At 36.0% G+C, this 18,382-nt stretch overlaps 1 protein-coding gene across 3 annotated transcripts in view; it reads left to right on the top strand.

The window, feature by feature from the left end:
* Positions 1 to 10,837: 10,837 nt before the first annotated feature.
* The window catches only part of CC2D2B (coiled-coil and C2 domain containing 2B), a 34,830-nt gene continuing 27,285 nt past the window's right edge, over positions 10,838 to 18,382 (top strand). For all 3 annotated transcript variants that reach the window (XM_077779426.1, XM_077779418.1, XM_077779412.1), the window contains exons 1-2: positions 10,838 to 10,889; positions 16,849 to 16,945. In XM_077779426.1, coding sequence (XP_077635552.1) covers positions 16,925 to 16,945 — 21 coding nt within the window. In that variant the 5' untranslated portion in view covers positions 10,838 to 10,889; positions 16,849 to 16,924. The remainder of the gene's footprint in view (positions 10,890 to 16,848; positions 16,946 to 18,382) is intronic.

Genomic DNA, 18,382 nt, shown 5'->3' with positions numbered 1-18,382 from the left:
AAAGAAAATATTTAACACGTTACTATCCCCAGGATTTACAAAGTACATTCAGTAAGCACTATTCACTTCAGCATCTACTATGTTTTAGCTACTACACAGGGTGGAGATGGCAAAGATGGATATTGATAGCCGTTATTGTTAAGAAGCTTATTGTCTCTTAAGGGAAGTGGTAAACATTTATCAAAAAGCTATGATACAAGTTAGAATGTGAGAAGAACCAGGAGAGATATCACATCTAAATCTTCTGTTCTATCCCTAAATGCAGGGGAAGGATAGGTTTCATCTTTAACTACCCGGAATGGGTAGATTTTACCCTGTATAACAGACGCACAACCTGCATATCCTATGCAAATTCACAAAATACTTTTCTCTATGTTAGTGTGTTAAGGAATGTAGATGCAAGAGGCGTTCCTGGAATTCCATGGCTCATTAATGCACAGAAGCTTTTTGAATGGGCAAATGAAGTAAAAATTGATCCAAATAATCCAGAATATTCTGATTTAATGGAATTTATCCTGGTAAGTTACAACAAACATCAATACTGTAAATATAGTCTATTTCCTAAGCTCTACTCCCTTATATTACAAATTTGCTATATTTTTCTAGGTACCAGGAAGCAGGTAAAGATAAATCTGAGGACAGATACAATTTTCAGCCAGGTTACAGTACTGTAAAGGCAATTGGAAATTCAGCAACTGAAATAATTGCTAGTTTATGCCTGATGGTTGGTACTCTGACCTTACTTCGCAGCCTGTGGTACATCCTACAGGCCAAGCTTCAGGCTAACATCTCTTATGTAACTACTGAGGACCAGTAGTATTATAGATGCTAGGGATATAAAGATGATTTACAGACACATTTGTTTCCTCAGATTCCAATACCTGTTCACTTCTACTCTTTCTTAAATCCAACTGAACTGCTCTGTGTGCCTCAAACATGCATTCTTCATACCTTTATGGAGGTCATCCCCTATACCTAGAAGGGCACCCATGGTGGGTATCTCACCTACCATGCAAGTCTGATAAAGGTTTCCCTGATAACCTCAGTTAAATATGGGCCCTTTGCTCTTTTCCTTCCTACTAACCTTTTTTTTCTTTTTATAACTTCTATGGTTCTGATATCATTCTGCCTTTTACTATAGTTATTCTGTGTTTTATTTTTCCAAGTAGAACTACAGTGAATAAATCTTTGCCCGCTAGCACTCTTCCTTACATGTACCATGTGCTCACATGTGCATTTATTGGATAAAACAATGCACTGATCATTGCAAGTAAACTTCCCTAGATCAGAGTTCCCCAACTCACAAGCTCAGTTGGTTACAGGTGTACAGAAATTTTGATCCTCTCTCAACATTTATGGCAACCGGATATAAATAGTCTCATCTTTTAACCCAGTGTATGATACAAATATTTTCATTTTTCACTTAAGTCATGACAAGGAAAAAGGTTGGGAGACCATATAAGCTGGATTCTGTTTTTTTCTTTTTTTTTTCAGATTCTATCTCTTGTATAGATTCATTCTCCTTTTCCTACATATAAGGCAACTCTCACATCTCACAGTTGAAGGGGAAAAAACAGGATTATGAAATAATTCTTTAATTTGAAAAGTTAATGTTTTAAGTAAAGACTTTCTTTATGTTTTATAGTACATGAAACATAAAGGACAGGATATTCCAAAGTATTTTCGTCTTGAACAGTTGCAAGATGAATTTAACTTTGTCTCTGAAGAGGAAATGAAAAAGAGTAAACGTTTCCAGCTATTACAACTTAGAAATGCAGGTCAATTAGACATTTTCCTTCTGCAACAAATACCCCTCTATGATAAAGAGATTCCAGATTTTCTCTTCCAGGTATGTGGTTTCTATTTGAATATGGCTTAGTGTATGATACATTAATATTTTTGCTGCTTTAAATCTATCTTAATTTTTTCTTTTTTTAACTAATAGGTTTATTTTAAAAATAGGTTAAAATGGGCTTTTTAATTTAACTTTGGTTATTATCAATCAATAAGAAAAAAATGAATAAGCTCTTTGATTTTTTTTTTTTGTTCTAGACTGAAAGGAAATTGCAGTAGGCCACTTAATATTAAATATAGTAAAAGTTGTTTTAAAAAATAACGTAGGGGTGCCTGCATGGCTCAATCAGTTAAGCGTCTGACTTTGGCTCAGGTCAAAAATCTCACAGTTTGTGAGTTCGAGCCCCACATCTGACTCTGCTGACAGCTTAGAGCCTGGAGCCTGCTTCAGATTTTGTGTTTCCCTTTCTGCCCCTCCCCAATTTGTGCTGTCTTTCTACCTTTCTCTCAAAACCAAATAAACATTTTTTTTAAATAATGTAAAGAATTCTATATGTTTGTTTTTGTTGTTGCCACTCAGCCATCCTTTAGCTTTTGTACCCTAATTTAGAGGTTATACAAGCAAAACTATATAAGACTCATTATATTTAAAACTCAAATTGTAGGGAGAGGTTGGGAGATAAGAAGGCACCACCTACATACCCACTGGATGGTTATATTGAGTTTCAGATGTAATTATTTAGGGATGCAGAAACATACAGAATCAGAGCAGAACATAGGACAGGACACCTGCAACAAATTTTGATGCTTTTTTTTCCTGGGCTTTGAAACCCTAATGGGGATTAAGCTTCTTGTGACATGTCCACACAGAGTACGGTTTTGCCAACAAAACAGAATGAAACAAAAATAAAAATAATAATAATCAATCAAACAAACAAGAGTCCCCTGTACACGATAGGCAAAGTTTACAAACATTGGACTCATCTGGCTCTTGAACCCCAAGTCAAGGCCATATTATCCTTCAAGAAAAAAAATAGAGCCAGTACCCAAGTGTCCCTGAACAAATTCTCTGTCTCCAGCTTTTCAGTGTTCTGGAAAACCTGTTCCTTATAATCTGTCCTGTGACTATGGTTCAGTACCCTACTATCTGTGTGATTCTCAAATTGAATTAATATAAGGATCATGACCAGAAATCCACTTCCTCATATGCTCCTAGACAAATATTATACTCAGTAGATAGATATAAATTTTCCCATTAACCTGAACAACATAAGGATGGCCACTATTATCTTTACCAATAAGAGGCAATACATTAAGACAAAAAGAAGTAAGAAAGGAAAGAAAGAAATTAGAATTAGAAAAGACAAACTGCCTTTGTTTGCAGAAAATACATTTGTCTACATGGAAAACCAAGAGAATCTACAACAAACTACCACAACTAATAAATTCGTTGAAAATAATATCCATATTTTAAAATGAATAGCTAATTTTATTATAGCAAAAAGAACATTGTGCCTCTACACTGGAGAAATCTAGTTGCCACCATCTCAACTCAATGATCCAACTTAATCTTACTGATTGTGGTACACAGAATAATGGCCCCCTAAAGATATCCACTTCCTAATCCCCAGAACCTGTGAATGTGTTCTGTTACATTGTTTAAAACAAGGAGATTGTCCTAGATTATCTGACTGAACCTAATCTAATTATATGAGCCTTTAAAAGTGGAGAAATTTTTCCAGCTTGGAGGAAAAACTGCAGCAGCAAAAGAAATCAGAGAGATTTGTCACAAGAAGGATTCAACACGTGGTTCGCTGGCTCTGAGATATAGAGGCCCCCCTACCTGTAAAGACTGGAGACAGGTCACTGGAAGCTAAGAGTGGGCCCCAGCTGACAGCAGCAAGGGAATCAGACCTCAGTCCCATAGCTACAGGGTCCTGGATTCTGCCTACAGTGTCAGTGAGCTTGGAAACATATCCTTATGGAGCTTCCTAATAAGAACCTGGCCGGCCTACACCTTGATAACAGCCTCGTGAGACCTGGGGCAGAGAACTAGAACTTCACACCTACAAAACTGTGAGAGGATAAATTTGTGTTGTTGGAAGCCACTTAATCTGTGATAATTTGTTACAGCAGCAATAGGAAACTGATATACCAAAAAAGGACAGCCAGATATTACTGCCTCTTACATGATACAGTATAAAATACACCACATTATAATGAAGTATCCTTGCCAAATATGTGTAACCTGATTCCAATCAGGATTTTAGATGAATTTGTTTACAAGAAATATGAAGACTAGAGAAACAAATTAAGTGGCACCACAAGAAAAACAATCAAGTTTGCAGTGTGTCTGGCAGGTACAACTGCTTTAATCTCTTTACAAAGGCAGAGTATTATAGATTAAAAGAGACTAAAAGGACAACCAAAGGCAACATGATCCGTAATTAGATCCAGATTTTGAGGGGTAAAAATGGCAATTGGTGAAATTTGACTATGGGATGAATATTAAATAATACTGGGAAATTGTTAATTTTATGGTCTGAGATTATGGCATCATGGTTGTTAAGCCTTAGTTTTTTGAAGATGCATACTGAAGAATTTATTTAGGAATGAGGTATCATGGTTTCTATAATTTGTTATTTTTGTTTTCACCAAAATAATAAAAGAGATTAAGCAGATGTGGCAAAGTACACAATTGACCCTTTAACAACTTGGGGGTTAGGAGCATTGAACCCTGAGCAGTTCAAAGTCCATGTATAACTTTTGACTCCCCTCAAACTGAACTAATAGCTTTTTGTGGACTAGATGCCTTACCAATAACATAAAGCATTGATTAACACATATTTTGTATGTTATATTATTATATATTGTATTCTTACCATAAAGTAAGCTAGAGGGGAAAGAAAATGTTATTAGGAAAATTGTAAGGAAGAAAAAATATATTTTCACTAACATACTGCAAAAAAATCTACATCTAAGTTTACTTGCACAGTTCAAACCCATGTTGAACAGGCCCAACTGTAATTACTTAATGAAGAAAATGGGCATATGGGGGCACCTGGGTGGCTCAGTCGGCTCAGCGGCTGACTTCGGCTCAGGTCATGATCTCACAGTCCATGGGTTCGAGGCCTGCATCGCTCAGAGCCTGGAACCTGTTTCAGATTCTGTGTGTCCCTCTCTCTCTGCCCCTCCCTACATCTCTGTCTCTGTGTTTCAAAATAAAATAAAGACATAAAAAAAAATTTTTTTTAAGAAAATGAGTATATGGATTTTAACATTCTTGATAATTTTCTGTAGGTTTGAAAAATTTGAGGAAAAACTAAAAACAAAAATAGCATTCTATACATCAGTAAAAACCTACTAAAAATGTAACTGAAGGAAGATAACCCTTCAATGACAATAAAAACTCTAAGATACATAGGAATATATTTACCAAAAAAGATGTGCAAGAACTTAATGGAGAAAATTATAAAACATTTTGAATGATGAGAAAAAAAATCTGAGTAAATGTTCACTGATAGAAGATTGTAAGATGCCTGCATTGTAGGAATGCCAGTCCTCCCCAACTTAACTTGTAAATGTAGTAATACAATCCCAAACCAGTGAAATAGAGCAGAGGGCCTCCAAACAGACTTATTATGTATGTGTGGAAACTTTATGTTTGGCAGAGATATGGTCACAAATGGTCTATCTGTTAAGTGGTTCTGGTCATAAAATAAAATCAAATTCAGACCTCATAAAAGGAATAAATACCATGTGTAATGAAGATTACACATGAATCATGTTAACTATACTGGTATTAAAATTAAAAACTTCAGGGGCTCCTGGGTGGCTCAGTTGGTTGAGCCTCTGACTTCAGCTCAAGTCATGATCTCATGGTTCGTGGGTTCAAGCCCCATGTTGGGCTCTGTGCTGACACCCCAGATCCTGGAGCCTGCTTCGGATTCTGTGTCTCCTTCTTTCTCTGACCCTCCCCTGNCATGCTGTCTCTCTCTCTCTCTCTCCTAGAAATAAAAAAAAAAATTTTAAAGAAAATAAATAAATAAATAAAAATTAAAATAAATAAAATGAAATAAAAAATTTCATTAAAAAGGAAAATATGAAAAGCAAAACTTTAACTGAATATTTTAATCCTGGAGCAAGAAAGTATTTCTTAAACAAAACACCCAAAGTATAAATTAAAAAGGAAAAGCTTAATAAATTTGATATTAAAATAAAAACCCTACAGATTAGGAAAATATATTTGTAACACATATAACAAAAATTAATATCTAGATATTATAATATTTAAGTAAGTTCTATAAATTAATGCTTTAAAGAATGAAGTGATATGAAATATTAGTATATCGTTAAGTAAAAGTTGTTACCCACAGAATTAAATTCAAGATATCTTGCAGAAAATTAGAAGAACAAATAAGTTACTTTCAGATAAAAGAATGTTCATTGTAATATAGCTGAAAGTTGTAAAGCATCTACTTCATTATTTTTGCGTAGTGTTTGATGTTATCCTTAATATAAAACAATTCTCATGTGCATTAGGGATGTATCCCACAAATGCAGATATAACAGATGCAGATTTATTAGATGACACAGCCTGACAAATAATCTTATGCCAACTTTTGGATGTAAAATTAAAGTTGGCTGGCTCAGGGGTTGTGAGTTCGAGCCCCACACTAGATGTAGAGATTACTTTAAAAAAATTTTTTTCAAATAAAGTTATAAATTAAAAATTAAAGTTATTGATACTATACTACTTCCTATATGTTTTGTTTTCAATGATTGCTGGGTAAATGTATGCATAGAGAACATTTCTCAATCATCTTCACATTTTTTCATAATTTCTGAATAATATTTTTTCTCAACATTGCTCTATTTTAAAAGATTAATGGACCTCATCCTAGAAGCAAACAAAAGCATCAAAATCTGTTCTTAGCTAATGCTTCGTGAGAAAATCAGAAAGAAAAGTTTTCTTCTCTCAATGCCAGTGTTGCCAGGGTCTCCTATCCATGAGCTGAAGTGAATATTTTATATTTTATTGCAATGTATGATAGCTGAACTCTGTGACATTGAAGAGGTGAAACTAACTTAATTCTCTGTTTAGGAATATGAAACTCAGATAGAGAAAGATCTCTCCATTTCAGATGTCAATTCTATTACTGCACAAAGGATTACTTCTGCCAATTTTCTGAAAAAGGTAACAATGACAAATAGTATCATCAGTATGTTTGCATTTACTTTTATGAAATCCTCCTAATTTCCCTTTCCATTCATTGCTTGCAAAAATTAAGAGTGAAAACTAGTGGCACCAGTAGCATTGTAAATATTTAATCTTTAAATAGAAGTTATTATTTCTTTAAATTGAATTTTTTGGGGCGCCTGGGTNAATTGAATTTTTTTTTTGTAGATGAGAAAGTTGATAATGAAATGAATTGTCCAAGTTAGCAAATTAAACTTATCAGATGTTGTGGCTGATTATGAAGAAATTGTATCTGCAAGGTACATAGTAAAAATTATTTAAATATGAAATATAAAGCTTTAAGTTAATGCCTTCAAATTTCTCTACATTCTCCCTTTTAATAATAAGTTATATGCAAAGGATTCATTTACAAAGCTTAATTTGAAATATAGTGACTTAAAATATATTGGGTTATTTTATTAATTTTTTAAATGTTTATTTTTGAGAGACAGAGAGACAGAGCGTGAGCAGGGGAGGGGCAGAGAGAGAGGGGGAAACAGAAGCCAAAGCAGGCTTCAGGCTCTGAGCTGTCAGCACAGAGCCCAATGTGGGGCTTGAATCCATGAACTGCAAAATCATGACCTGATCCGAAGTTTGATGCTTAACCGACTGAGCCACCCAAGCACCCCATTTTGTTATTTTTAAAAAATTTTTTTTGTTATTAAAAACTGCATTTTGGACATATCTGTATGATATGTATTTTCAATTGCACAGTATTTTAATTTTTTTAATGTTAATTTTGAGAAAGAGAGAGTGCGCGCGAGCGGGAGAGGAGCGGAGAGCGGAGACAAAATCTGAAACAGGCTCCGGGCTGTCAGCACAGAACCCAACACCGGGCTCAAAACCACCAGCCATGAGTTGTGTGCTGAAGTTGGATGCTTAACGGACTGAGCCACCCAGGTGTCCCAATAGTATTTTAGTTTTTAACCCTCTTCTTATTGACAAATTTTAGGGCAAGAAAGAAAAAGCAAAGAAACACCTTTGTCCCAAATTAGCTTTGTCCTAAGATTTTCCTGTCCTGGAATCACTACTGGAAAAGCTGCTGCTGGCAGCACCACACACTAAGCCTATAATCTTCCCATTTCAAAACAGAATCCTCAGCCATGCATGGGTGCTGCGATCCACAGGCAGCAGTTGGGGGAGCCTTTGGCTGAACTCAATCCTCCTACCATTCTCTCTCTGAAACTTAGTGGTGGGACCAGGACCATGAATGCCATGTTTCTGGGAATCCTCCCTGGGGCCATGCAGACATTCCTAGTGTTACTAATAAGGTTTTAATTGGTTTGGATGCAGAAATCTATTGTATTTTATTTTCAGTTTTTGGGGTGGAAATGGGTGTGGCCATATAACTCCATGGATTTGTGTTGGCAGCCTGTGTAACTAACTCCTGTTTCAAAGCCATGTAGAAAAGTTGAGTGTCTAACCACTTTCAAGAGAGTGATTCCTAAAAAATGAATAATATTCTGAAAAAACATCATGTTTTGTGGAATTACCTCTCCTCGTCTCTTCTTGGACCACTGACCCAAAGGGCACGGAGCAGTCACATTTTCTCATAACATGACAGTGAGGATAGCGTCTCTCCTGTGCTCTAACAAAGCTTCTTTCCTTGGGTTTAAGACAACTTTGTCTCCCCTCCACAGCAGAGAACATATGGTTCAGAATAATGGCCCTATTTACAATAATCAAGTTTAAAATTTGATGTCTTTTAAAACAAAGCTATCTTGTGTATATGCAGATGATCACTGTTGTACTCTTTAGCCAGTTGACACATGCAGTTTGTAAGCTTGTTGAACGACAAAGAAAGTTAAAGCCTCAGAGGAAAGAAAGGAAAAAGGTGGCCCCACAGACTATCTGTGATGGAGATATTAAGATTCTTGTTAGAATACTGCAGGCTTACAATATTCCTACCAGGAACACAACAGTTAAAAGGTAAGAGTGCACACCAGTTTTTACAGTTAAAAAGCTCTGTCTTAAATGTAAGTTTCCATATTGTCCTATGTGTAAAACTCTGCACTTTATTAACGCTCCATATACAGAAATGGAATGGAAGTTGAAGTCTTCATTTGGATAGTCATACTGTCATTGCCATGCATTACGAGTTCTTAGAAGTTTGAGATGTGCAAAGTAATTTTAGCATGTGTATTTTGGGGTGACATATCAAATAAATGCCTTTGTCCCTATTCCCTGTTGTGGAAACTTGTGACGCTGCTCTTGCCAACTGCACTGTTCTCTACCACTGGCCCCCTCAGTATTGAGAGTAGGCTCTGTCTGGGACTTGTCATTTTGGTTGACCTTCACAAAAATCAGATCTAACCCAACTCTTCTGCAGGCATTCTGTGGATTTTCTTTATGTTTCTTGAACCAAGGATATGTGGGGCCAGAATAGATATTGCCATTTAGTGGCCAAATTAAGGCATCATGAATATTAAATGCTCATATATATTTAGTGTATCCTGAATATTGAGTGTCTTACATATTTAGTCTCATGTATGAGTCATATATAATGGATATTTACAGCCCAGGTATCTCAGGAATATTAAGTATCCCTTCCTATCTTTAACACCTATGTGCTCTATTTGTCTTATATTTACCATATCCCATGAATTCTACACATGAAAAATATTTTGCTTACTAGGTACTGATCTATAGATTATCTATAAAACCTAATGTATAAAACCTTTTTCCCATGTTTTATAAACTGCATCCTTATTTATCTAATAGAATTGATATTCTCAAAACAAATGCACATTTCAAAGGCTAACTTTTATGAATTAAGGACAACATAAAATCACACCATTTTCTGTAATCATCAAATTGTAAAAGATATAACATTGTAACACCTAAAATAGGAAGGATATGATCTCTAAGTATCACTTACCTTATTTTTATCCTTTGCTAAGGACCTGACTAGACTCAATCCATAGTTCCACACTTAAGAGCTAGTCTTCTAGAATAGTGATTATCAAATGTTTAGCTCTAACCACCTATGATAAGAAGATACAAAGAAAATTGTAAGATCCAGGGTAACTGAATTCTTATCTCCATGAACATAGGCAAAACCCTATTGATTTTCACCAACACTAATGTTAAAATTACTTAAAGTGTTTACCTCTAAATTGTTTTTCCTGAAGAGACTTGGATCTGCCTACTTATCTGATATCATCCGTATCTCGCCTCAGACATAAGGAAACAGTCAAATCAGTATCTTCAGATGAGATCTTAAATGAGGTAAGTATTTAAAGTGCCTGAATTGCGATGGGCTCCAAACTGGCCTCTCTATCTCTAGCATCTTGAACTTCTAGTTGACTTTCTATAACACAATGAAGGTGCTTTTTATAAAATGTAATCCTAACCAATTCATTCTATGCTCCCCTGCTCTCAGGGTCTTAGAATAAGGTATAAGCTCCTTTAGAATACCTACAAAAATCTATGAAGATCTGGCCCTTACCTACCAATCAATATTATTGGCCACATGAAACTTACTATTTAACATTTCAGGGCTCAAGCATGTTTTCTCTGGGAAGCTCCCCTTGTCCTTATCTCAGAAAATTAATCATTGGCCCTCCTGAGTAACTATTATACCTTGAATATATTTCTTTTATTTTTCACATTTTATTGCAATTTTATTTGTTTGCCTGTTTAACTTCCCCTGACAGACTGCACAATCCTTTTTTTTTGTATTTAGACATTGTCGTTTCTTTTCTTTTTTTCTTTTTTAATAGTTTATTGTCAAGTTGGTTTCTATATAACACCCAGTACTCATCCCCACAAGTGCCCTCCTCCAGACCCATCACCCCCCTTTCCCTCTNCTGCGCATTTCTGCACTGGATTGTTTGTTTTTCGGGTGTGGAGTTTGGTGAGTTCCTTATAGATTTTTGGATACTATAGGCTGTACAATCCTTAAAGGTAAGTTCCATTTATCTTTTGATCCTAGAAAAGTACCTGATATTGAATAGGACCAATAAATATTTATTAAATGAGTGAACCACTAATGGTTGTTTGAAAACCTGGAAAAAGCAAGCCATCCAGTTGTCAGTCAGTAACCAAGTAATTTCCTAGCCTTCTCCCTTTTACTAACTTTATAAAATATTTCAAAAATCTAGTCAGTATTTATTATGTGTTTCAGGGTACTATACACCCTTTTGTGGAAGTTTCCTTTCAACACACTGTATACCGAACCAGTACTGCAAGTGGATCTCATCCATGCTGGAATGAAGAAATTAAAGTAGATTTTATGTAGGTTAGAATCTACTTTCCTCAGCTTCTAAAATAGAGCAATAACAAAACTGTTTTCTTATGCCATTTATCGAAAATAATGATTGAGATAGGATTTATTTTTTAAGCTTTTAAATTATGAAATACTTCTTGGATAGGTATAAATATATATAATGTATATACAAATCTAAGTTCTGAGGAAAACTGATAGTATGTACACCCGTGTATCTGCCATCCAGCTTAAATAAAATATGACCATTACCTTTGAAGACCAGTACCTATTGTATCCCCTTTCCTTCCCCCTAGAGGTAACCACCACTAATTTGTATTAACATTCCCTGCCTTTATGATTTTATACCATAATTATTTATCCCAAACTATTTATTATTTACTTGTGGATGTTTATATAAATTGAATCATCTTTTGCAATCTTGTTTATTTACTCTCAGTTATTTTGAGAGATTCTTCTCATAGCTTTCCTCCCTCCCTCCCTACCTCATATTTTCTTTCCTTCTTTGCTACTTTCCTCCCCTCTTTCTCCTTTCTTTTCTTCTTTCTTTTATTTTCACTTCTATATAGTATCCTACTGGACTAAAATGCCATAATTTTTTATACTTTTTCCTGTTGATATACATTTTTCCTGTTTTAGGCTTTTTCTTTTGCAAGTAATGTTGCTCTGAACATTCTTGTACTTGTCTTCTGGAGCACACATGCAAGAGTTTCTTTTTAAGACAGTAGTGCTCAAACGTTTTTGTGCATTAGAATCACCTGTATGGGTTCTTAAACCATTGCTAGGCCCACCTTCACAGTTTCTAATTCAGTAGGTCTGGGGTAGGTCTTGATAATTCCATTTCCAACAAGTTCCCAGGTGTGACTGTTGCTACTTAGTCAGGAGATACTTTGAGAACCTCTGCTCTAAGATATATGTCCAGGAGTAGAATTGCTAGGTTATAGTTGAATTCAGCTTCCACTTTGTTACCAATAATACCAAACTGTTTTCTAGTGACTGTGCCAATACATACTCCCAACAGCAATATATAAAAGTTCTATTGTGTCATATCTTCAATAATATTTTGTATTTTTAAAATTATGTTTTCCAGTATGAGAGATCTAAATTGATATTATCATGTGGTTTCATTTACATTCCCTCATTTCTAGTGAGATTGAGTGTTTCCCCATTTAAAAAAATCAATAGACTTTATTTTTTAGAGCAGTTTCAGGCTCACAGTAAAATTGAGTAGAAAGTGCAGAGAGTTCTCATATACCCCCTTCCCACAATATGTACACATACAGCTTCCCTCAGCATCAGTGAGGTATGTTTGTTACAATCCATGAACCAATGTTCACACATCATTATCAACCATTACTTGAGAGTTCACTCTCATGTTGTACATTTTATGGGTTTTGGCAAATGTATGACATGAACCCACCACTATACTATCATACAGCATAGTTTTACGTCCCTAAAAATATTCTCTGCTTCATCTGTTCATCCCTTCTTCCTTCCCTTGGGACCTCTAGCAACCACTGACATTTTTACTGCCTCCACAGTTTTTTCCCTTTTCCAGAATGTCGTTGCATTAACCTATGGATAGGCCTCATCCAATCAGTTGATGGCTAAATGGAAAAAAGACTTCCCTCCCCCTGGGGGACTCAAACTGCAACTCTTCCCTGGGCCTCCAGCCTGCTGGTCTACCCTGCAAATTTTGGACTTCCTACCCTACAGTCACGTTAGCCAGTACTACAGAGGATAATTTGCTTTACTCAATGTCTACTCATTTTTTTATATGTGGAAATAACACTTAACATGAGTTCTACTCTGTTAACAACCTTTAAAGTGTGCAGTATATTACTGTTAGCTATAGGTACAATAGTGCACAGCAGACCTTTAGAACTTATTCATCTTGCTTAACTGAAACTTAATGCCTGTTGATTCGTGACTCCCCATTTCCCCTCTCCCAGTTCCTGGCAACCAACATTCCACTCTTTGATTTTTTGAAGTTGACTATTTTAGATGTCTCATGTAAGAGGAACTATGCAGTACTTGTCTTTCCGTGATCAGTTTATTGGTTTTTTTACTTAGCATAAGGTCCTCAAGTTTCATCCATGTTGTTGCATATTGCAGAAATTCCTTATTTTATAAGGGGGAATAGTATTTCTTTCATTGCTGTGTGTACCTCACTAGATTTATCCATTCATCTGTCAACAGACATTTAGGATGTTTCCATATCTTGACTATTGTGAATAGTGCTGCAATAAACATCAGAGTGCTAACATCTCTTTGCGATCCTGGTTCAGTTCTTTTGGATAGATGCCCAGAAATGGGATTGCTAGATCAGATGGTAAATCTGTTTTTAATTTTTTTTGAGGAACTTCCATCCTGTTTTCCATAGCAGCTGCATTATTTTGCATTCCTACTGACAGTGCGCAAGGATTCCAGCTTTCCACCTCTACTAATACTTGTCATCTTTCTTTTTTTTTTTGTTAAAAACAAAAACAAAGCCAAAAAATTCAGCCAGGTGTGAGGTGGTATCTCATTGTTTTGATTTGCATTTCCCTGATTATTGGTGAGCATTTTAATATTAGCAATTATTGAGCATTTAAAATTTTTTTTCTAAATGTTTATTTTATTTTTGAGACAGAGAGAGACAGCTTGAGCGGGGGAGGGGCAGAGAGAAAGGGAATCACAGAATCCGAAGCAGGCTCCAAGCTGACAGCACAGAGCCGGACGCGGAGCTCGAACCCCCAGACCGCAAGATCATGACCTGAACTAAAGTCGGCCGCCCAATCGACTGAGCCACCCTGGCGCCCCGAGCATTTTTTTAAAGATTTTTTTTTTAAGTAATCTCTACACCCAGTTGGGGCTTGAATTTACAACCCCAAGATCAAGAGTGCATGCTCTACTGACTGAGCCAGCCAGGTGCCCTGAGAATTTTTTCATATACTTGTTGGTCATTGTAGATCTTCTTTGGAAAATGTCTAGTCAAGTTTCAGCATATTTTAATGTTTTTCTTTGTTTTTTTGTCGTTGTTGTTTTGATTTCTGAGAGTGAGAGACAGCGTGAGCAGAGGAGGGTCAGAGAGAGAGAGGGAGACACAGAATGTGAAGCAGGCTCAAGGCTCTGAGCTAGCTGTCAGCACAGAGCCCATTTAGGGGCTCGAACCCATGAACCATGATATCATGACCTGAGCCGAAGTCAGACGCTCAACTGACTGAGCCACCCAGGTGCCCCTTCAGCATATTTTAAAATTAGATTATTATTTATTTTACTATTGAGTTGTATGAGTCCCTCATATATTTTGGAGATTAACTTTATAATACATATAGTTTACAAGTATTTTCTCTCATCCCATAGGTTGCCTTTTCACTCTGTTTATTATTTCCTTTGCTGTGCTGAAGATTCATATTTTTATGTAGTTCCACTTGCTTTTTTTGTTTGTTCTTATTGCCCATGCTTTGGTGTCATATCGATTAAATGAAATCATTGCCACAATGTGTGCCATGAAGCTTTTCCCTTGTGTTTTCTTCTAGGAGCTTTATGGTTTTAGGTCTTACACTTTTAAGTCTTTAATCCAGTTTGAATTGATTGTTGTGTATGGTGTAAGACAAGGGTCCAATCTGATTATTTTTGCATGTTGATAGTTTTACTGACACCATTTGTTGAAGAGACTATTCTTTCCACATTGTGTACTCTTGATATCCTTGTCAAAGATCAGTTGACCTGATATAGATGCAGGAATTTATATCTGGGCTCTCTGTTCTGTACCATTGGTCTGTATGTCTGTCTCTATACCAGTACCATAATATTTTGATTACTGTATAGTTTATAATGTATTTTGAAATCAGGAAGTTGGATCCCTTCAGGTTTGTTTGTCTTTCTCAAGATTTATGTTCGATGCTAAATCTATGTAAGTAGGCTTTTGTTATTGGAAATAAGGTAAACTGATCAAGACAAATTTGAAACAAGATCTTAAAATTGTTCTAAACTCAATAAGCAATTTTCAGTTGTCACTTCCTATATATCTTCAGCTCTCACTGGAGTGAAAGGAATATACAGACCTACTAACTACATCCATTATCAAAGTCCTTTCTCTCGTCCTGGTGCCCTTTCCTGCTTCTCCTACCAATCTTGTTCAGCTGCCTCAAGTTCTGCAGATCATGTGGTTCCTGACTATTTGCATGGTTCTTTGATGGTGTCACTGTATTAAATAAATGGATTTAGGAAAACATAAAATAGTAAGATAAATAAACTTACAAGTGAACTAAAGAGAAGGAGGGTGTTGAGTATTTGCAGTTATAGCAGGGAGATAAGCCAGGAACACATTTAAAGTTCAACCAAGTAGATCAGAGGGTTCAGCTAAGGCACGACCATTCAGCTACCACTTTTTGTTCCCTGAGATACAAAGCTCTATTCCCTTCTCCATAGGACATTTTAATGAATAAAGGCCACATGCAAATAGGATAGATAGTAATAAGAAATAAATAGCATAGAGTAATTAGCCTTCAGAGCTCCACTGTGGAGGAGAAATTGTGGTGAAATTTGAGTAAGGTTTGAGTAGAATACAAAATGCAGGACAATGCAGGACTTGAGTGATTTAAGGGACATGCTAAGTTGACACACTCAAAAATGTTTGAGGTTAACAGTTATCATTTTCTACTCGCATAGTGCTGTAAGTATTGATGGCCTCCTCCTGTCTTAAGCCTTTGCAACATGAAGGGGAACTCTTGAAGAGTAGGGTAGGGAAGTCAGTGTATCACTTAAAAATATAGGGAAACTTCAACTTAAAAGTGTTCTCTAATCTCAACTAACATTTTTCAGTTGTCACTGGCTGTAGGTCTCAGAAAGTTACACAAACCGTCAGAGATCCTTTGAAATAGTAGTTGGTTTCTTAGCAACAAGCTTCAATAAATAATATCAGTGGCAGTTGGTATCATGAAAAGAGCTCAGATAGGAGCTTTGTCATTTGCTAGTGGTATTATCTCAAGCAAGTTATTTAACTTCTCTGAGCTGTTAGAAGTTTGATGATCATGGTCAAGATTCCATGCACAAGCTATAGCTAAGAGTGAAGAAAGTTCATTGCTTGTGCTGTTCTACACTCTCTTTTCACTACCTCCAGAAATGTATCCAGTCAAGTAAGCCATCAGCAGACAGCTTGCAAATGCATTACACTATCCCAATTTCTAGTTGGAGAAAATAATTGCAGGAAAGAAAATAAGATGTATGCTTAAGCAGTCATATTTAGCTGAGAGCAAAAGAACAGTTTAACTATATGTGGGAACTAGCAGAAGGCAGCAGAATTTAAGGTATTTGGACAATCCTAATGCACCATACATTGGATAATTTGTTTGCAATGGATGGCTATAGTAAAAGTCTTTCTGCTTGACATTGAAACAGTTTTAATGGAAATTACCTTAAGAGAGGTACAGGATAAATTACAAAGCACATACTGGCTTAAATGAAAGATAATAGTTATCTGCAAAACACATAGCTTTTTCTTAGCCTACACTTTGTAAAAGAAAAGAACGCAGGTAATTATATGGTTCTTTATGAATAATGCTCTGATAAAATAAGTTAAACAATTTATATTTTTTATTTACAGATCACCAGGACATGATTATAGCTTCTCAAGCTTATCTAAAATAAAAGACAATATATATATCAACATTTTTGATGAAATGATTATTGAAAAACATGAGGTAATTTAGAATAATTATAGCAATCAATGGTGAACTAATTTTAATGTCAGGCTGAATAAACTCTAGTAACATCTTTGTAAATTTGCTTTTAGATACAATGTCTCTTTCCAACATTTTCTAAGAAGAACTTGGGGTAACTTGAAATAAATCAGACATATGACAAGTCAGTTAAAAAATAACAGAGGTCGGGGCGCCTGGGTGGCTCAGTCAGTTGGGCGTCCGACTTCGGCTCAGGTCATGATCTCATGGTTCTTGGGTTCGAGCCCCGCGTCGGGCTCTGTGCTGACAGCTAGCTCAGAGCCTGGAGCCTGCTTCAGATTCTCTCTCTCTCTCTCGCTCTCTCTCTGGCCCTCCCCTGCTCATGCTGTCTCTCTCTCAGAAATAAATAAAACATTAAAAAATTAAAAAAATAATAACAGAGGTCATAAACCACATATATGGAGGTGGAGGGGGTAAATATACCAAGAATTCAGGACAAATAGGTTTCTGCAATTTAACATTATATTTATATGTGAGCTTTCTGGTAGCCAAGATAATTGAAACAAAATGAAAATGGGTTATATATTTCTCACTGATCAAAGAAAATATATCACTTTGGCAAAAGACACCAAATTATTCACAGGACTACAACCCCATTCTATTCAATCAAATTTTTTAAATTACTAAATGTCTTCCTCATGGATATGTAAAAGCTCCTAACAATGCTTAGTGTAAGCTCTCAAAAAAATGTTAACTTCCTTCCTACTAAATTTGGCACCAGAAGTATAAAGATGCATATGCATTATACCTCCTCTCTTGGGAGTCTGATTAAATGCTTTATTATAAATGCCCATCAAATTCTATGGCTGTGCTATTGAAGAAGCAATTAATTCTATCTGGGGACTGAGGCTCAGAGGGAGAGAAGCTGAACTAGACCTTCAAGGATGGTTCAAGGATGAGTCTTCTATAAGAACTAAGAAACATAATGTCAATGTCTTCCAATTCAGTTTTCCAGAAGATGAAACACACATTCTTATTAAAATAGTTTCTATCAATTCTTCATAAAGGCCGAAGGTAAAATACTGAACAGTTATTTGGTGATGGCTGTTCTCCAAGGAGTTAAACTGAGTAGTTATCTGATTATCTAACTGATAATGAAGAAAGAAGAAGGAGGAGGAGGAGGAGAAAGAGAAGAAGAAGAAGGAGAAGAAGAAGGAGAAGAAGAAGGAGAAGAAGAGGAGGAGGAGCCTGGGTGACTCAGTTAGTTAAGTGCCTGACTCTTGATTTCAGCTCGGGTCATGATCTCACAGTTGTGAGATCAAGCTCCCTCCCCTGTAGGCCTCCATGCTGGGTATGAAGCCTGCTTAAGATTCTCTCTTTCCTGGGGCGCCTGGGTGGCTTAGTCGGTTAAGCGTCCAACTTTTGCTTAGGTCATGAGCTCGTGGCTCGTGGGTTCGA

The sequence above is a fragment of the Crocuta crocuta genome, unplaced genomic scaffold (assembly GCF_008692635.1).
Source record: "Crocuta crocuta isolate KB4526 unplaced genomic scaffold, BGI_CrCroc_1.0 scaffold170, whole genome shotgun sequence".
Taxonomy (NCBI): Eukaryota; Metazoa; Chordata; class Mammalia; order Carnivora; family Hyaenidae; genus Crocuta; species Crocuta crocuta.
This window is presented reverse-complemented; position numbering and strand designations above follow the sequence as displayed.